This window comes from Brachyistius frenatus, unplaced genomic scaffold, assembly GCF_029030835.1.
Source record: "Brachyistius frenatus isolate BFR_SWC_R1_liver_20210118 unplaced genomic scaffold, ASM2903083v1 Contig_61, whole genome shotgun sequence".
Classification (NCBI taxonomy): domain Eukaryota; kingdom Metazoa; phylum Chordata; class Actinopteri; family Embiotocidae; genus Brachyistius; species Brachyistius frenatus.
Window position 1 is genome coordinate 2378980 of NW_027210660.1, and position 20599 is coordinate 2399578.

Genomic DNA, 20599 nt, shown 5'->3' on the forward strand with positions numbered 1-20599 from the left:
TTGTACGTGTCTTAGTAAGTTTGTGACTGTAAGTCAGCCCCTTCACCAACTGTTATGACAGTTGTTGAGACTTGTTTATCATGCCTCCTCAACATCTGACTTCAGCATTCTCATTTCCATAAAGCACAGTTCACTCGAAATCCTTTTTACCGTCGAACAATATTTATGTGAAGGATGAACTGTTATTATCGCAACATATAATCAGATAAGCTAAAAGCTACTGAAATGGCATCAATCAACGTGATGTCATCCAGTGGGACGGAAGGGAATGAAAAAAATCAGGGACCTGAGTGGGTTGTTCTAAACCACATTTAGCTTTATATCAATCATCAAACTACTCTGCTTAATACAGCATTAATCATTTTCATTTTAGGTTAACTTCAAATAATTTACACTGCAAACCTGGACTCCAGAATGTCTTATGCTGCTTCATTTGTTTTTATATAGAATTGAACTTTTTCTTTATAAGAGAGTCAATAGAGCTAATACACAGTTCTGATTTCAAGTCAGTCTGTTTATTCTCCTATGTATGCTGAAATCATTTTGATGATGGGTGACTGTTTGTGCTTTTTTTGAGATGTGACATATTGAAATGAGTGTATCTTTTAATTCACCTCTGTGTACTGCAGCCTTTGGGGTAATAGAACTGACGTGTATGCCACTCTATAGCTAATGATTAAAGGACAGGTTCACAATTTTTAAGTCTGTCTTAAAACAATAGCTACATGAAAACGGAAAGTGTTTTTTTGTTGCCATAGTCATTCCTCCTGTTAACACTGACCTCAAGAGATCCCTTCCTAAAGACTTTCCAAAGTAAGGAATGAGGCAGTCCTCATTTTGTACAAACATGTAACCTAACCTGTCATGCAAACAAATCCCAGACAGCATCCAGGAACATCTAACAATATCAGTGATGAATAATGACATCATTGGGCAGAGGATACGTCTAGAAAAACTGTTCAACCAGCAGACACAGTCCATATCAAAATCATTTTATATACAGTACAAGACCCTTCACTTAGTAACCTAGCAACCAGTGAACTCAACATGGCACCCATTGTAATTCTAAAACTAGCTAAACTAAGCACCAGACATAATTATATCTCTCCTCAGCCAATCACATGAGACCCTGAGCCATAAATAACAGACTGCTCCCCTACAGAGCACCAGTCTGTGCCGAAAAGTCAACAAACACTTTCTCCAGTAGCACTCAGTACTGGGTTCGTCGTGCTCAGATGAAGATAAACAGAAGGGGAGAGAGACAGGACTAAAAGTTTTCAAAAAGAAAGAGCTGGAGAGATAGAGTAGAGTGGAAAAGAAAAACAAATGTAGCCTATGATTACTGAGTCATAATGAAGGCTGTTGAATGGGAATGTGGCTATGAGCTATGTCATTAAAGACTCTGCCGAATGGCTGGAAAACTTTCAGGTCTCTATTTGAAACACTGGCAGGCTCAAGGACAAGCACACAGCACAGGATTTAAAAGCTTATTCAAAGTTAGTGCAACACTTTTACAAATATTACACTAATAATCTCAACAGCAGAACATCTTTCGTAAGCAGTAAGCACTCCACTTTCAAGCCTTGTTACCCTGTGTGTGATTTTGCGAGTCCGCTACCGCAGTGTTCTGTGAAACAACTTAGTCTCTGGGGCCTTATATTTAGATTTTACGACCAATATTGCATTCTGACCCAAGGTATTTTCACCGGAGTGATTTAAGATGTCACCTCGACAAGGCAACAAGTTACGGCTGCAATTACGATCGGATCACATCACATCACATCACATGGCTGGAAGAGGACATTAGTACATTTGTTCCCTCTGGGTGATGAGCAATGGGACTGGGAATGTGTCTGCTCATAAGACCTTATTAACGTGTTATAAAATAACAGCACACTTCTGTTACTTTAAGGATCTGAGAATTTATCTAACGTCTTAATGTCATATTTCATCACCATTATCATTGTGGTTGACAGGTCACGATGACAAAATGGCTGCAAAGACGCACAATGACCAAACAATTCTGAAGAACCAGTTACTACCTCTTTTTTTTTTTATTTTTTTTTTTTAACTTTCTTACTGCAAGGCCTTCTGAAACAAACTGTTTGAGGTATGTGATCTTATCAACAGAAATACCAACTGCATCAACAAATCACTTCTTGTTACGTTCTTCCTCAAACATGTAAACATGACCAAAGCAGAAGTACCAAAAGACTCGGCATGTATCACATAATATGAACAGATGTGCCCTCCATTTCGCCTGCTCTACGCCATGTGTTTTATTTAGCAACTTACATGCGAAAGTGGCACTTTTTAGACTTCTGTGTAATCTATCCAGTGAGTCATGATCTTGTTCCTGTTGGTGACATGTAAAGCCTATTTGTAGGGTAATATTCCCTTTTTACTGTATGCTTCAGCCATTCATGTTACTATATCTGTTGCCATGATGTTGTTACTTCCTACCAACAATGTTTTTCACTTTGAGGAGAAACATTTTTGATGAAGAACAAGCATTGTATACTTGTCATTTTTCAGATTTTATGGCACGACAATAGAGCACGGTATCGGTGTATAAAAGTGTCTGTTGTTATGCTCATAAGCTTATGGTCTTATAGACAGAATCTTCTGACTAACTGTTTGTAAACCTAAAATTAAATCAACGGTAATATGATGATAATAACCCGATACCTTTAAAACAATAACATATTCTTCAATCTCTGCAATCAAACCTGAAGGACAAATGTATTTCTTTAGAGGTGAGGAAACTGTGTGATGCCACAAGCAGAACAGCCTGATTCCTCTCTCAGCTCCCAGGATATTTCCTTCAAGCCTCCCTATTGGGATTCTGGTAGCCTACATTCCCTGCTTCAAGGTCGGCGGTGGTGGCAAATTAAATTACTTGTCCTGTTTTGTAGTGCTGGCGCCAGGTCAACAGCAACTTGGCTAAAATGATGAGTACGGGATTCTGAAGGGAGCTGCATTTGTCCTGACCCCCTGGTGTCATGTTTGCAAAGCAAGTATAGCAGCAATGAAAAGAGCTGAAATCAAAAGCAGTGTATTAAATTCTGCCTCTGTAATCACAAAAAAAAAAAAAAAAAAAAAAAATCAATCACCTCTGCTTTCATATGCACCACTTTATACTGTCGTCCTTTGGGCTTACGCTGCGGATGGAGGATGTCATGTGCTTCACATGGAGTGAAGCTTGACTACATTAGGCCTAATTTGGTTGAAGTCACACTACAGCATACACCCCCTGCTGGGCATCTTTAAAAAGCACCCGTGGCAAAGAACAGTAAATGTTACATTTATTTATTTATTTGTATTAATTCTCTGTACTTTATGGTTGATTAAATATTTGAATGGAGTCAACAAGAGGTATATCACATCTATTAAAAACGATTTTACACAGATATTTCAGTAAACTGAGTCTTCATTTCGACCATCACAATGCACTTGTGTCGTGTAGGCTGTCGGCATCTCGACAGCAGCATGTGGAGTTTATCCGTCAGTTACAGAGGGGCTTGTTATCAGCAGACAAACAGCTTGCCCACCACACTGTGGAATGGAAGGAACGTGGAGTATGTAACGTGGTGTGGAAACACGGCACAAGCAAACAGGCAACTCGATATTATGATACACTCGGCTGTCAAATATGTGTAACAGAGATCTGTTTTCGGGTTCACCAAGAAAAGTTATAGACCAAATCAATAAGAGGGTTGACTGTGACGAACACCATGTCCAAAAATATTGGATATAGGTGTGTTTTACTTTTCCTTGTTATGGTGAAATAATGTGTGCCCGTGATATGTAATTTGCTCTGTTGGATGCAAAGCAGCTGACAGGCTGAATCGTCAGTTAGTGTCTGCCTGCCCAGAAGATGGCAAAACAGTTAGATATCCATTCAACATTATGATCTTCTGTTTTTGTCTCAAAACTTGTACTGCTATTCTCGGCACATCTCCTCAGAGAGTTTCTCTTACAGTGTTTACGGTCTCTGTCAGTTTCCATAACACACAGTTTTTAGGAAATCTAAAGCAGCACTGTTAGTTGTAGCCGGAGGTGCTACAGAATGGACAATTTCAACCGGAAAGGTCAGTGAACCAATACTTTTCTGCTTGGCGATAGGTTGCTCTGCAAGCATGAAGCTCAGACTGCTGGACACTAGAGGGCAGCAGAACAGCACAAAACACACACTCACTGACTCAAAGTCTCTGCTACTAATAGGCCACATAATGTATGATGCATTCCTCCAGTAAATTATCACATATAAAACATTTATAGATACACACGCACATAAATGTACACAACAGTCACTTGGTTATTCATATTTTCACAATGTTGATAGTTCAGGTATGTGTGTGCAGTTTTTAGATTTCTGTGAATCTACTAACGCTGTTGGTTAAAGCCCTGATAATCAGAATATCAGTAGGCGAACACAGTTGGCTGTTTTGATACATAACTATCACATAACACAGCACATAGATTTGTGGCAGAAGTTAGAATAGAAGGCCAAGATACAAAGTAAAAATATGATAGATAATATAAATAACTTCTGTGTTCATCTGCATTTGAGCCATACTGAGTAGTAGACTGTGTGCATGGAGAAGTAGTTCACCCAGTTCCCTTGACAGACTGTTAGACTGCATGCTGCACCTCTCCCAAGTACTAATTGTTGCTTTATGTTGACAGAGTAGATGAATATTTAACAGGAGGAGGGAAAGTGGTAGGCATCAAATCACGAGGAAGAAAATAACACTGGCCCCACCATGTGACCCCAACCATCAACAGTCTGATGACAGACTAGATTTCTCCCTTTGATTGGCTGCTGTCAGTACGTCTTTGTCGACCCAAAGGCAAGCTTTGAAATCCATTTTGAATTAAAAAGAGATGTATAGCTAAGAACAGAATGGTCGGGTGAGGTCACGTGATGGGTTGGATGCCTTTAAGAGGGAGTCGGACAGGGTGGAAGTGTTTGCAGTCTACATCATGGACAGCGAACAGAGGATTATCCAGGTGATCAGTGCAATGCAATCGGAAATCAGAAAGCTGGAGCTGGAGAACATGGGCCTGCGGAGGAGAGCTGGAGCTCATCTCCGAAAGAATGCAACAGCTCCCATCATGACAGCATACTCCACAGGTAGCCTTATATGCATTCATAAATAATCTAATAATCTAATTATTCATAAATAATCTAATACAAGTATAATAAAATTGCTTACTTAGTCTTGAAAGATAGTTACACTCTCAAATAGTCTATTTATACGTGATTGCTTAATAGATTGTTTTGTGGTTAAATACACCTGTACTTATACATCTTCTTTAAACATCGTGTTTGTGATGTTGCTGTTTTTTTTTTTTTTATTTCATCTTAACTGTACAGTATTAATGTTTGCTCCTGTACATATGTGGATGTTGTTTTTGGCTTTATTTGCATTTAACTTGTTTTTTTTTTTTTTAATGGATTCATTGTTTTGGTGCAGCACTTTGGTGTAAAAATGTGCAATCAAAATACACAGACATTAATTGGCATTGGCTTTTTCCGTAGATAAAAGAGTGCACCCACCCTCTTGTTTTGTTGTTTTGTCCTTCTCCTCTTCAGAGAGTGTCGTCATGACGGTGAGAAGATACTCAGTCTTCCAGCCGTGGGACAGAAATCAACATCTACAAGTGAACAACGTGAAGAGTCACAGCTGGACTGGAAAACAGCAGTAGCACGGTCACATTGAAAATATCCGACAGTAAATACGGTGTAATTTGAATACATCGCCAGTAATGGTGGTCTTGTGAGCTTTCTAAAAAAAAAAAAAATTAAATTAAAAAAAAGAAAAAAAAAAAGGATTAAATATCGTGATAACTACTTTGGACCCTCACCGAATAAAAGTGAACGTGGATGTTGTTTTTAATGCAGTCAGTTGCTTTGACTCCAAACAATTTATAAAAAAAAAAAAAAAAAAAAAAAAAAAAAAAGTTATTAAATACTTACAACGTTTTGTCCAAATATTAACATAATATCAACGTAACCGAGTCGACGAGCGGCGACGACGGTTAGCATCAACCTGTGGAACGCACCTGTCAGCGCGAAGACTTTCTCTTAACTCTCGCGAGATTTCGGGGTTGCGCAGTGGAGAACAAGCCTGTCCGCCATCGCTGCACACAAGCTAACATTAGCACAAAAACAAAAAACAAAAAAACAACAACCCCACCGAGGAGAGCGAGCTGACGACAACACAACGGACACACACGCACACCGGCTTGATTCCCGGAGGGGAGGTCACCGAGTTTCACTTGTCGCTTTTTCCCTGGCGCAGAAAAGCGAACTAGCAGTTGCCTTTCATGTAGTCTTTTAAGTCAACTTAGAAACGGAAGTCGTTGTAACTAATCATGTCCAACCTCAAACCCAGCACCAAGAAGGACACCAAGATGAGGATACGAGCCTTTCCTGTGAGTATTCACCGGCTCCGAGGAGCCGCCGAGACGCCGACGGACGAGACTCGGGGAGTACCGGGGGTGGGGGGGGGACGATGACAGGTCTTTATGCTAGCAACCGCCTCGCTAGCTAGCTGTTCACACGAGAGGAAAACAAAACAACAAACAAACAAAACAAACAAAAAAACGTCGCTGTCAAAGTGAAAGCTGCTTTTTTTTTTTATTATTTAATTTTATTTATTTGTTTGGTACCTGTTCAAGATAACCCGAAGCGCGTTAGTTGTCATCGGCTCGGTTTAAGATGACGTTAGCTTTGGTTTCTTTTGTAATGAAAAAAAAAAAAAAAAAAAAAATCTCACGTAAGGAAACTTCTGTCAGTGAAGACGGGAGCTAACAGCGGCTAAGCTAAAGTAGCAGGCCTGGTTTCATGTCACTGACTTGACGTTTTGCTGAAGTTGCGATCAAAGTCAGTGAGTATCATCACACCGTGGCAACGGGAAGCACCTTCTTTTTTTGTGGGTGGAGGTGTTGGTGGTGGAGGGGGTGGAGGTCGGGGTGTTGAACACGTAGTTGCAACCATCAAATGATCGGGTTTTTTTTTTTTTTTTTTTAGAGTTTAGCCCCGAGAGCTAATGCAACTTCATCCCCGGCGTGAGGCTGAAGTAAACACCTCTGAGAGTAACTCGAGCAGTTCGTGTTGACGTTGTCAACCCGAAGACATTAAACCGGCTCCACCGTCAAAGTGACCGACGTCCATTTATCACAAGTTACACCTCCGTAAACTCAATGAACCCGAGTTATATGGGAGCTCACGTGTGTGTGTGTGTGTGTGTGTGTGTGTGTGTGTGTGTGTGCAGGCTACGAGCCCTTGCAGCTTCATTACCTTCATGTGTGTGAAACAAGAGACGTGTTTTAGTTATTTTTCCATCATCAGTCGGTTCTCCAGGTTTTATGAGTGGGTGAGTGTAAAAAGTGAGTCACAGAGCAGAGAAGAAAACACTCGTGAAATATCTCCAATGTTGGAGCTCGCGTGCATTTGTAAGGCCAGCGGTTTGTCAACTGGAGAACCACAGTTTCACATTTTTAATTCAGGGATTAATATAAATGAATCCTATTTGCTGCCCTTGTATTTATTTATTTTTTAATACACCCCGAGAAGATCCTGTGATCTGATTTGAACTGGAGGTGGGGCAGGTTAGCTGGATTTACCTTTCACAGGATGCACCTGTCCAATCATTTCTCTCCCGGTACTGATTCGGTGTTCCTCTTGACACCAAATGTTCTCTTTCACAAATTTCAAATCTCACACGTGGAAATTATCAGGTTCATTTATTTTTCTACGGTATTGTAAAGCCAAAACTGAGTTCGCAGCCCGTGTGACTGAATTAATGTGATGGCTGAAACACTAGATTTTATAATGAAATTGACAACGATTCCGTTTAATGTGGATCAGTCACATCTGGCTGATACCCAGTGTACTCAATGAAGCGCATCCCTTCTTTGCCCTTGACGTGTGGCAGACAATTTAAACGTCTTTCCTTCAGATCAAATTTTGATCAGGTTTTTGATTGAGTGACGTCACTTAAAATAATACACCGTGCTGTTCTTTAAAGAGGTCTTTTGATTTTGACATGTTTGTTTTATGTATATGGTGAGATATCCAAAAATGTGACTATTTCCAACTCCAGCAACCAAACCAAAAGCATGTTGTGTTGGATTTGCAGCACAACCTAAAAAATACCATGTGTTGTTATTTGTAGCTTTGTCTTTTCCATGTGATTTTTTTTTTTTTTTTTTTTTTTTTTTTATGCCTCCATTTCTATTACACGATTGACAGAAACTGTTTAAATGACAGATCTCTTCTTTGCTTTAAAGCATAAAATGATGATTTGATCGTGGCTTCCTGTTAACGAAAGCAAACAGTTGATGTGCTGCTGCGTTAAGGTGATTGATCAGATTGTTCCATGTTTGCAACATTATCTGATAGCAGACTGAATAACATGAGGCATCAGTTTCACTGTCACAGAGAGAATTGCAACTCGCAGAAATGTGACATTTGAACATGGCTACAACAATTTAAACCCAAAGCTGGACCATGAAAATATAAGATCTGCGCTGTCAAAAAAGTTATGTCTTCCCTGTTCACACCGAAAGGTAAGAATCGCTAGCTTAGTATAGAGGAGGGAGAAAAATAGTACGTTCTGAAATCTTTGTGTTCATAGCTTTACAAAACTGCAATACCATTTGGCATCAACAACTTAGAGTATACTGTATATTGGATCTGTGTTATGCCAATGAATTGTTTTTTGTAAGTACCACTAGTCTACTAAATTGTATTGCAAAGAATAATCCTTGATATTACTGTTGTCCTCTATTTATACCATGTGGGGGGAAAAAAAGAAATGTTTCAAGTAAACACGCTTTTATCCTATCTCCCCTAGATGACAATGGATGAGAAATATGTGAACAACATCTGGGACCTTCTAAAAAATGCCATCCAGGAGATCCAGAGGAAGAACAACAGTGGACTGAGTTTTGAGGAGCTGTACAGGAATGCCTACACCATGGTGCTCCACAAGCACGGGGAGAAGCTCTACACAGGCCTGAGGGAGGTCGTCACTGAGCACCTCATCAACAAAGTAAAGAAGAATTTTCCTCCAGTACAACTCTGTAGAAAATCATTTACAGACGGCTGAGCACTGATGAGGAAATAGGAGAAATGAGATTTATGTTTATAACCTACACCACTGATAACTTGATGTGACTATATTTCTGTTTTTAGGTGCGGGAAGATGTTCTAAACTCTCTAAATAATAACTTTCTGCAAACGCTGAATCAGGCCTGGAATGACCATCAAACAGCCATGGTTATGATCCGAGACATCCTCATGTACATGGTAGGTGTTGTGTTGTGTACTTTGTCACACTCATTTTGTACAATAAAGTTGTTCTGAAGTTGCAAGATCTTTACCCTTTCACAACAAAGTGATGTCCAATGTTTAGTTGTCTTTGTGCGGTGGGGAAAGAACAAAGTTGCACGCAGCTGTACGACCTCTGTCGCCCTGTAGGTGGATGATGATGTTTGTGCCCCATCGTGGGTGATTTGATTGCTTTTGAAGAAATGGCCTTTTGTGTCCACGTCTGGCCAACCGTCACCTCGATCCTTTTCTGGACTTTGATTGTGAGGTTCTATTTTATTTGTGGACCCAACAATGAGGCTTTGTTGCTGTGTTTATTTATTGTTGGGGAAACTGGCAGGGCTAGTTGATTTACGTGTGCCGGCGAGTGTTTGTGGGGCTGTGTGTAAGTGATCGAGCCCTGGAGATAAGCACAAGTGTAGGCTAAACAACGGCACAGTCAGGATAGAGCCTCCACAGCTCTCCTGGGGTTCTTTTGTTCTACACGTTTTCCTGTCCTGCTTTACCAGTGGACATTTAGCTCTCTGTTGTTTTTAACTACTGCAGACAGACTCCCAATGCAATGAGAGCAGCCGGCTGTTGCCGACTGTTGATGTTACCGGCCTGCTGACCTCTGGAGGACAGACAGACGCAGCAAGTTTGACTTTGCTGTGCTCCTAAGGTGTATTTACCTTGTTGGAAACCACGGCCACCCGTTTCACACACTGTGATTACACACACTATTAATATGGTGCAGAGATTACGTGGATTTCTTTTCTTTTTTTTTCTTTCTTTTTTTTTTAGCCCCTGTTACCTGCTGTTTGGTATGTTTGAGTAGCCTTTACTTATTTAGTACTCTACAGGCTATTCCAAAGTACTATAATTAAAATGATGTCACCTTTTTAGAGAACAAGGCAAGTCACATTTTATCGCATGTTACAACCTGTAAGTTTAATATCTGTAAAAAACACATTTTGTAATTTGACACTGGCTAAGATTAGTCACTCCGGTCCAAACAAAAATTATGTTAAAGGTTATTTAACACTTTTCCTTTTTTTTTAATTTGCAGTTTTGATATCCATAAGAAGATATTTCTTGTGGTTTCAAGTCCCAATTTGTGTCTTGTAAGGCCATTGAAATCAAGACCTTCTCTTTTAACTGGCAGACATTTTTATTAGCGATACACACCCAGAACAAGCCACAGGTTTTCTTTGACCTTGTAGCTTGCTAGCTTGGTGAGGGAATGATCGTTTGGTGTTTTCTTCGGCAAAAATGCTTGGACAGCGGCCGTTCTAAGGTTGGACAAATGACACGAGATGCACAGGTGCTGAATATCGGCTTTGTGCGTTCCTCTATGAACGGAGTGTTTGGACACGGTATTCATATAGCGCCTAGTCCTGCTTTGTAATAAAAAAAAAAAAGAAACGTAAATCTGAATTTATACTGGCATTGTCAATATGTTGTCACCTACATCACTCGTATCATACATTTTGTTTTCTGGAAGTCAATCAGACACGAAGCAGTCATTTATGGTTTCCAGTCATTTGAAGGTCGAGTGACCTTAATGTAGCTTTGCAAACTCTCAGTGGGATTGTGACTGTGTGATGAAAGCTTTGCTGCCATATCGAGTCCCAGTACAATTACTGGAGCTATAGTTATCTTCTTTTTACGTTCATCAGCATGAACAAACACTTGGCATACAGTATTAGAATATATGACGTGTTCAAAGGGTTGAACACCTTTTACACAAACTGTATTCCCTTAAATATATACAGTAGTTTAACCTGTGATTTTAAAAGTCTTAGTCTGTCAATTTGTGTACCTTTTATGAGTCATTTCTGGTCCTCCTTCCCATACATGAAGTAATATTTTTTTGCCCCATTCTCACGTCCTCCAGGACAGGGTCTATGTTCAGCAAAACAATGTGGAGAATGTGTACAACCTGGGCCTCATCATATTCAGGGACCAGGTGGTGCGCTACGGCTGTATTCGAGACCACCTACGGCAGACGTTACTGGACATGATTGCACGAGAGAGGAAGGGAGAGGTTGTAGACAGGTATGCAGGAATAGCACTTTACTCCTCGATGTAAAGATTACTGTCACTTGTAGGTTTGCTCAAGGATGCCAAATGTTTTGGTTGAAGTAGAAAGTTGCGGGAAGTTTCCTAGATATGTCCTGATCTTTGACTATCCACAATTCATTGCAGGGGAGCTATCAGAAATGCCTGCCAGATGCTGATGATTCTTGGCCTGGACGGCAGGTCTGTTTATGAGGAGGACTTCGAGGGCCCTTTCTTAGATATGTCGGCTGAATTCTTCCAGGTGAGTCTGTGCAAGTTCATCTGCGCCCTCTGTTTTTGTAACAAAGATTGGCCATCTTTGTAATAAATCAAACACACTCTATCTGTCCTTTTCAGATGGAGAGCCAAAAGTTCCTAGCGGAAAACAGTGCCAGTGTCTACATAAAGAAGGTAGAGGCCAGAATCAATGAGGAGATTGAGCGAGTTATGCACTGCCTGGACAAGTCTACGGAGGAGCCCATTGTCAAGGTGGTGGAGAGGGAGCTAATTTCTAAACACATGAAGACCATTGTGGAGATGGAGAACTCCGGCCTGGTTCATATGCTCAAGAATGGCAAGACAGAAGGTAAAAGCATCACCTCATTGATGGTTATTCTCCGCTTTTAATTCTGGTTGTAATTTTGAGGTGAAAACGAGCATCATGTGTCTCTCTCAGACCTGGCCTGCATGTACAAGCTGTTCAGTCGCGTGCCAAACGGCCTGAAAACAATGTGCGAGTGTATGAGTTCTTACTTGAGGGAGCAAGGCAAGGCTTTGGTGTCAGAAGAGGGAGAGGGCAAAAACCCTGTCGACTATATCCAGGTACGCCGGCCGAACAGTGCGTCTTGAAAACAACATTTTATGTCTTAAATACTTTGGTAAGCCTGCTGGAGATTGTAAGAGAAAAATGTGTTGATGTGCCAGATTATGTAAGCTCTTTGTATCTGCCTCTTCAACAGGGTCTGCTGGACCTGAAGACACGATTTGATCGTTTCCTCCTCGAGTCCTTTAACAATGACAGACTCTTCAAACAAACCATAGCTGGAGACTTTGAATATTTCCTGAATCTAAACTCCCGCTCACCGGAGTACCTGTCACTCTTCATTGACGATAAGCTCAAGAAGGGAGTCAAAGGGGTATGTGTGTGGGTTTTTTTTTTTTTTTTTTTTTTTCTCTAACACATTTAAAGACGTGCACTGTACTTAGACTGAACTTTGATTCATTTTTTTGCCAAATTTTTCCCCTGTCTTGTTTGAGCAGTTAACAGAACAAGAAGTGGAGTCGATTCTTGACAAGGCCATGGTGTTGTTCAGATTTATGCAGGAGAAGGATGTGTTTGAAAGGTACTACAAGCAGCATCTTGGTCGCCGGCTGCTCAGCAACAAGAGTGTCTCAGACGACTCGGAGAAGAACATGATTTCTAAGCTCAAGGTAAAAAACAAACAACAAAGTTTTGAATACAGATGTTTATGCATATCCTATACACTGATATATCTCGTATAACTCTGTTCATATTGCGCTGGCTAAGTTCTCCGCAGCAGTTTTATCTCATTGCTATCTTATCTTTCTCCTTTACAGACGGAATGTGGCTGTCAGTTCACCTCAAAACTGGAAGGGATGTTCAGAGACATGAGCATCTCCAACACTACCATGGATGAGTTCAGGCAGCACATACAAACCACATCGGTAAGACACTCGGCAAAACAAAGTAAATAACTTTTCCAAACAGGACACGCATAGAAATCCACGTTTGAAATGAAGTACAAATTGATGAAGCATTTGTTTATGGATGAAGATTCTAAAAACATAAAATCCTACCAGTACACCAGAATGTTATAAAAAGTAAACAATAGCTGTTGTGTACCAGTTATTCATTAGTGGATATGTAATAGCCGTTTTAATATGTATTCTGAGAGGATTTCAAAAAAAACAAACAAAACAAAAAAATACTTGCAGGCATCTCTAAGTGGCGTGGACCTCACTGTACGAGTCCTCACGACCGGCTACTGGCCCACACAGTCCGCAACACCCAAATGCACCATCCCCCCTGCTCCCAGACATGCCTTTGAAGTCTTCAGACGGTAATGTGCCGAGTGCTACTCAAATGTTTTGCTTTACACGGGTAGTCTCGGTGACATTTCGTGTGGATTCTAGAAAACATGGTTGCTGCGTTTTGTTTTACAGGTTTTACCTTGCCAAGCACAGTGGTAGACAGCTCACACTGCAACACCACATGGGCGGGGCAGACCTAAACGCAACTTTCTATGGAGCTGTTAAAAAGGTAGACACGAAGGGCCTGATTTACTAAAGGTTTGCGTGTGTAAAATCAGGTGCAAACTCCACGTCACCTGCAAAACAAAAAACAAAAAATGTCCAAGCTGATCTGCTAACGACGTGCAGTGAGGATTACGTCTTTCAAATGTGCAATTTAACACGCGTCGTCCATTTTGCGTGTTTTCCTGAATGCATATGTAATATTGGGAGTTTCTACTGGAACGTGCAAAATACTGGGAGGGGAAATGCAAATATATACATTTAGCACCCGCAATGATATTTACTAAACCTGGAAGTCGAAACGGGAGAAGTGATTGATGTGTATTTTAGTACGACTGAAAGGAACCTATTAATCAGGTGCGCAAATCTGGAGAGACGACTGCTCTCATTGCTGTGAGAAGGAGACGCAGAGAAACTAAAGAATATGTAGAGAACGTGTTTTTACACACGTGGAAACATTTCTGAGATGTCAGAGGCAAAACATTATTTAGACATATCGTTTGTCCAGCGATGACATTTCTGAGTTATTGAATGAACTGAAAGATGATTTACAGCCAACAACAAGGAGGAGCCACGCGATAGACTGCCAGCAATTAAAATAACTTCTTACGACTCAGCATGTTCCTGCCTCTGGGTCATTCCTCCGTATCTCTGCGGGAACATCACGCCCAGTCCCGTTAGTCATGTGTGATGTCACGGGTGCTGAACGTGTCCCCGCAGAATTCACAGGTAGCTTCATCAGGCTCACGAGCGCTCGCGAGGCTCTGAATGAAGCTAATTCACCTGCTCATCACAGAAAGATCTGGACCTGCTGATCGGTGTTTGTTAGAGGATCTCATCCACCGTCCTTCCTGTTTTATTTGCTGACGTTTTTTTTTTTTTTTATTAATCCTTTTTTTCCACCTTTTTGTTTTTCCCACAGTATTGACTTCCTTGCTAATAATCTCCTATACAGCGTTTTGTTCTTGATTTATTTCTTAATTTCAATGGGATCAGATTTCCTTTTTCCTTTTGCGGTTGTTCTGTGTTTCTCATGGCTGTAATGACTTTAACGCACGCAAACCCCTCATTTAAACACAGCGATTTGCACCCGATCTCAATGACGGAATTACTCTCAGTAAATCACCCGCAAAACGGGTGCAAAAAAAAAAAATAATGTGCACACTTTTGGAAGGAACACGCAATTTAATACCCTTTATTTGAGATCTTAGTAAATCAGGCCCAAAATGTTAAAGATGCTGTTATATTATTGAAATTGGAAAGAGACTTGGTTTCTGATAGGTAGTATGATCCTTTATACGTTTTGAATCTCAATTTCCCTTTTACTTCATCTGCAGGAGGATGGTTCAGAGGTGGGTGTGGGAGGTGCCCAGGTAACAGGTTCTAACACCCGGAAGCACATACTGCAGGTCTCCACCTTCCAGATGACCATCCTCATGCTCTTCAACAACAGAGAAAAGTGCACTTTTGAGGTAGGAACATGGTGACTTTTCTCTCTTAATCTCACTCCCTCCCTAATTAGACGTTTCTTTGTTGTTGTTTTTTTCACTTGCTCGCGTCCCTCTAATGTCTGGCGCACACGAGAGGATTTTCAAATCTTAACCCATTTTTAAAAAGTGGGAGATGACGGACATAACGGATTTAAACTGATTTGTGATATTTTAATTCATTAAAAAGGCAAACGCCAGGCAATTCGGTGAGGAATCACAACTACACACTTGGCATTTATACTAAAAGATTTCAGAGTTGTGATTCCAGATCTAACGGAAACGCATGCAGTCGAATGTGACTAGAGCAAAACAAACGTGGAGGTGTACCGACACCGTCAGCTGCTTGCACTTGTGTGTGCTATGTTTAGCACTGACAAAACAAAATAGGAGAAAAAAAAATACTGTGGATGAAGCCATGGCTGAGAAGACAGAATCACCATGGCTTATTCATTTTGCAGCGTGAGCTCAAAGTGAGTAAGAAATCATTTTTGTTGTTATTGTCGATGGGGCCAGTGCAAGCTACTGCTCCAAGTTAACCTTATTTGTACACAGGATGGTGGAGGATTGAAACCTGTGATCAGTAGAAATGTTTTAATAGATTCTCTGACCCTCCACTGTCATGGAGATATCATAACATATTTATTTATTTTTTTTTTGCTCAGGGCTTTAATGACACTTTTTGGTCTGCTTGGCCCCCAGTTTTTTTTTTACATCATCATCCACTATCAAATTCCCTTCTGTAGGAGATACAGCAGGAGACGGATATCCCAGAGCGAGAGTTGGTGCGAGCGCTGCAGTCTTTGGCCTGTGGGAAACCTACACAGCGAGTTCTCACCAAGGAGCCAAAGTCCAAGGAGATCGAGAACGGCCACGTGTTTACAGTCAATGATCAGTTTACTTCTAAACTGCACAGAGTCAAAATACAGACAGGTGGGTAAAGCTACGATACTCAATAGCGAGCTTATGTCTCACCTCACCTCGGTGCCAACTTCTCTCCACTAACACAGTGTTTTTTTTGTTTAGAGGGTTTCATCTCTGGAAATCTGAACCATGATACAGGGGTTATTACTACTGTGCTTATCTGTAAAACTTGATCATCCAGTAATTTCTCAGCAAATATTGCATTTTTTTTTTTTTAGCATTACCTACTCATTACAGTTTCAATACCACATGTCCAGCATAATAAAGCCATTTAGCTGTGAACAGAATAACCTCATGTCATGTTTCAGAGAGACGTGGATGATTTAAGTCCTCTGTTCAAAAATACTTTATGATATAGATAATAGCTGGCCTCGGTGTGGGGAAAGGACTCTTCTTCTCTGGACTATAAAACAGTACCTTGAAACGTTTTTTTTTTTGTACATTTTCTCCATGAGACTAATCTTGTACCTGTATCCGACTTCACCAGTTGCTGCTAAACAAGGAGAGTCCGACCCCGAGAGGAAAGAGACTCGGCAGAAGGTGGACGATGACAGGAAGCATGAGATTGAAGCTGCCATTGTGCGAATCATGAAATCAAGGAAGAAAATGCAGCACAATGTCCTGGTAGCAGAGGTAAGGAACCCGTTTAAGAATCCCAAGTTTTAATTGTTGAAAAAGTTCCATTTTCTTAGCTTTTGGTAACTTTGTCCTCAGGTAACTCAGCAGCTCCGGGCACGTTTTCTTCCCAGCCCTGTGGTAATCAAAAAGCGTATCGAAGGACTAATAGAAAGAGAATACTTGGCGAGGACGCCAGAGGATCGTAAAGTGTACACCTACGTTGCATAGAAGATGAACTGTGGAAGAGAGGAGGAAGAGACTGGACAGGTGAAATGGGAATTGTTTGTTTTCTTTGGACTGTTGTTACGCATGGACTGGAAGTTCCTTTTAAAGACAAACACTGGGAACCTGATTCGTCGTCTCTTCCAAAAACACAGTAAACACACATAAAGGGGGATAAAATCTTGGCGCAGAAAAAAAAAAAAATCCATCAAATCTTCTAAATGATTTTGAAATCAGGCCCAGTCTTCCTACTCCCCTGTGAGTTTTAACATGGATGGATCCAGCTTAAAGCTTTTCACTGTTTTACCCTTGTAGAGATCAAACTTGCAAAGAATCCCTTGGGAAAAATGTGAATGCACCACATTATTTTTTTTGTTTCAATACTGTTTAAAAAATAATAAAATTATTAAAAACAGCAAATGTGGATTGTTACAAAATAAAAAATAATGAGTGTTTATGCTCTAGTTTGTCATAGAAATGCACTGCTCATCTTCTAAATTTGTCTTTGTCTTACCAGTATGAAAACATCTCATTTGTCCTGCTGCTGAGACCAAAACAAATGGCGAATTTTCTCCCCAGGGACACAACACTCATCTGGGCTTGTTAGCATTTATTTTTTTACATTAAGAAAAGTACATTGGGAGCCCAAACGTCCAGGGTTCAGATATTTTAATTAGAGACGATAACCTTGCATCCATGTGGCCATGTGGCCATTTTGTGTAAATAATTTATAACGTGGTGCCATACGGAAGATTGTGCAGCTGGGTGCATAGAAATCAGTTTCACTATTACAGCAGACACGAGTTAGATCAGTACGACTGCACCTCTGGGACAGAAGCATGGCACTTTTCGCTGCAGACGCTGATGCAATTTTCCAAATGTGACGCACAAGTCAGAAATCAAAATCCCAAAAAGCCTTTTTTTTTTTTTAATCTATATAACTGCAGTCAGAAACCGATTTTGATTTAGTCAACTGAAATCCATCACTTGGTCAATAGTTCATCAAATTTTCAGAACAAACAGTCCAGTCGACATCACACGTCAAATGATGTGACGGTTAACTATGTAATGTCCTAAATACACTGTACAACTGTCTGAAAAAAATTAAAGCATAGAGTTAGAAGGGGACTAAATGTCACATTTTCCAACATCTGGTCTAATGGTTACTAACACTTTAAAGACGCGTGGTGGGGCACGGAGCTCCTTCGAGCTACCGGGTAGATCGCAATCTGCGAGTTGGAGACCCCCCCCTCATCTAGACAAACTGAGGTCTAGAGGGGCCGTTCGGGGGGCCGTTAAGATCTGCATCGGGTTGGGACTGAACGGCTTTGGCCAGAGTCTCCAGCTGAGTCACGAAACGCTGAATCTCCTCAGCAGAGCTGCGAGTCCGGGCCAGAGGGAGGTGAGCAGGAAGAGGCTTCCGATCTGCAACACAGATAATCTGTCAGAACACGTGACGTGAAATGAGGGTGACGTCTGAAAGTCACCAAAAACGGTTGAGTGAAAACACAAGGGGGCGTGTCTCCAGGTGTCACTTTTTCTTTTTTTCTTTTTGTGCTGCCCACCTTGAAAAAACTGCCCGCTGCATGATCTGGCAGCCACTCCAGACAAGGCCAACCACAAAACGGTGTCCGCTCCTTGTTCTACGCTGCGCAGCCTGTCACCCATCATCTGGTGGAACTGAGGCATTGACGCGGAAACGGCTGCAGACATGGGACAAAAAAAAAATATTGTTCGTGGTGTTATGAGAGTGTGTCGGATTAATATTACTACAACAAAAACTACCAAAACAAACTCGCACATTCTTTCCGACGTTTTCGTCAGTTTTGTTTTGCTTCTTGTGGACCACACCTTTTATTTTGAAAGACAGTTTTTGTGGAATGACAAATAAAGAAAGAGATAGCACTGAGATAGTTGGTTAGTGGCCTCATGAGAGAGTACCTGGTGTATCTACCCAGCCTGGGTGCATGACAGAAAAGTGAATGACGGGGTTGGCCTTGGCCCACTGTTGTGTCAGCACCACCTGCTGTCTCTGAAAAGACATAACGCATTGTTATCTTGAGAACCTCCAGCTTCATCCATCTTACCTCAATCTTCTTCATTACTTTGGTTTTTATTTTTGTATCACTTATATTATCAAATACAAAACCAGTGAGGTATACCGATACTCCACTACAGATCCAGAGGTCATTTGAAAAATACTCGCACCTAAACTTGACCACATCTTCCTCTCCTACCTTGTTCTGTGCGTAGACCTTAATGCCATCAAAGTAGCCCTTCTCTGACTGCAAGTCATCAGCTCTGAGTTTCTGGACCAGCATGCCTCCTGAGGACACAGTGATCTAACGGGGGGGGGGGAACAGAGGTACCACAATGCGCTTATAGACAACAGCCACTACAAGCATGGACAAAAGTGTCATTATGCTGTCCACATTATGCAGATGAAGACTGTGTGTGTGTGTGTGCTCCTAATCCTACCACTCTCGGATCCCGGCTCTTCTGTAGAAGTGGTATGAGAGTCTGGGTGAGGACAAACACCCCTAAAAAGGTGGGAAAGAGTCACACATTTAAAACTGCAAAGCAGCGCGACACCGCACATTGAGTGAGGTCTCACCCATGGTGTTGGTGCCAAAGTTCTTCTCCAGTCCCTCGGCATTCAGCTCTCTCTTGTGCACCATACACCCCGCGTTGTTTATCTGCCACAGCACGGGAGAAAAGTCCGTTCAAACAGATGGAGCTTTAATAGTATTTAGAAATAAGGATTTGAAAGTACATTGTTGTGCCTAACAACACAGGAGATGAGTGAGACCTACCAACACATTCAATGATGGATGCTGCTTCTTGAAGGCCTCTGCAAACTCCCAGACTCTGCGTGTCTGTGACATGTCCACAATGTGGATGTATACCTCCTGTATGAACAATAAGTCTGTTTTTTTTCACAAATCATGGGACTCGTCTCTCTTCTTTTGGCTACTTATTATCAGGCATGTTCAAAGCGAACACGCTCACCGTGTTCCCAGACTGATTGACGATGTCCTCCCTGGCCTCGTCCGCCTTCTCTCTGTTCCTACACACCATGTGGACTGTCCCACCTTGCAGACAAACAAATCATCTTTATTTTCTCTCCCATCTGTAAGGTGTGTGGCAGGGAACAAAGAAGCCGGCATTTACCTTTCTTGGCTATAGCCATTGCTGCAGCTCTGCCAATCCCGCTGTTTGCTCCGGTGACCATGAAAGACCTGCCCACCACAGATACATCCAGGTCCTTTGGCTCAAAGTCTCGAGACGCTGCCTCATATCCCTTCCTACAGAGACACGGGAGAACACGCTAATCAATTACTGATACAAACTTGAGAGGGCTATAGATTTTTCAGAAAACTGTGACAATCTGCTCCATTCAAATCAGGCCCGGGTCTGTCGGTAAGAGTGTTGTTATTGTCGCTGGTGTTTGGTTTTCTGATGTAGGAATTCAGACAATGTTTTCATACTATCAGGTTCGGCCACCAACGATTCGCTCGTTTCACGTAATTGTTTTGGACTGGGCAGGGCATTGTTTGTCATGGTTAGCTGTGCCGGCATGGGCCTGCTCGATCGGGGAAAGCAATATCCAGCTAACTCTGGTTCACTCTGTTTGTTACAGTTCGCACTATTAGAGGTGAAAACTGTCTTCCAAAATGTTATCATTATATCA

General features: G+C 41.3%; 2 protein-coding genes across 2 annotated transcripts; one reads left to right on the plus strand and one right to left on the minus strand.

Annotated features, from left to right (window-relative positions):
* The first annotated feature begins 6107 nt into the window (after nucleotides 1–6107).
* On the plus strand, nucleotides 6108–17365 carry LOC138625363 (cullin-3-like). The gene is made up of 16 exons (XM_069706244.1): nucleotides 6108–6441; nucleotides 8868–9065; nucleotides 9209–9322; nucleotides 11220–11380; nucleotides 11531–11645; nucleotides 11741–11969; nucleotides 12060–12205; nucleotides 12343–12519; nucleotides 12644–12814; nucleotides 12962–13069; nucleotides 13340–13464; nucleotides 13568–13664; nucleotides 14995–15129; nucleotides 15891–16077; nucleotides 16556–16701; nucleotides 16783–17365. Exons 1-16 carry the CDS (start codon nucleotides 6382–6384, stop codon nucleotides 16912–16914), a joined length of 2301 nt encoding a protein of 766 aa, XP_069562345.1. The 5' UTR covers nucleotides 6108–6381; the 3' UTR covers nucleotides 16915–17365.
* A 97-nt stretch (nucleotides 17366–17462) lies between these two features.
* On the minus strand, nucleotides 17463–20239 carry LOC138625367 (dehydrogenase/reductase SDR family member 12-like). The gene is made up of 9 exons (XM_069706255.1): nucleotides 20080–20239; nucleotides 19918–20000; nucleotides 19722–19817; nucleotides 19523–19604; nucleotides 19387–19448; nucleotides 19146–19250; nucleotides 18850–18940; nucleotides 18474–18611; nucleotides 17463–18333 (listed from the first exon to the last, which is right to left on the minus strand). The coding sequence occupies exons 1-9, from the start codon at nucleotides 20138–20140 to the stop codon at nucleotides 18164–18166; spliced, it is 888 nt and encodes a 295-aa protein (XP_069562356.1). The 5' UTR covers nucleotides 20141–20239; the 3' UTR covers nucleotides 17463–18163.
* Between the last annotated feature and the right edge of the window lie 360 nt (nucleotides 20240–20599).

Excerpts from the sequence above, each read along its gene's own strand:
- LOC138625363 (XM_069706244.1), top strand. The coding sequence starts at position 6,382 with ATGTCCAACCTCAAACCCAGCACCAAGAAGGACACCAAGATGAGGATA. Across the intron at positions 11,970-12,059 it reads CAAGAATGGCAAGACAGAAG|ACCTGGCCTGCATGTACAAG; the intron begins GTAAAAGCATCA and ends TGTCTCTCTCAG. Across the intron at positions 12,206-12,342 it reads ACCCTGTCGACTATATCCAG|GGTCTGCTGGACCTGAAGAC; the intron begins GTACGCCGGCCG and ends CCTCTTCAACAG.
- LOC138625367 (XM_069706255.1), bottom strand. The coding sequence starts at position 20,140 with ATGGTCACCGGAGCAAACAGCGGGATTGGCAGAGCTGCAGCAATGGCT. Across the intron at positions 19,449-19,522 it reads CTTTGGCACCAACACCATGG|GGGTGTTTGTCCTCACCCAG; the intron begins GTGAGACCTCAC and ends CCACCTTTTTAG. Across the intron at positions 18,612-18,849 it reads AGGCTGGGTAGATACACCAG|CCGTTTCCGCGTCAATGCCT; the intron begins GTACTCTCTCAT and ends CCATGTCTGCAG.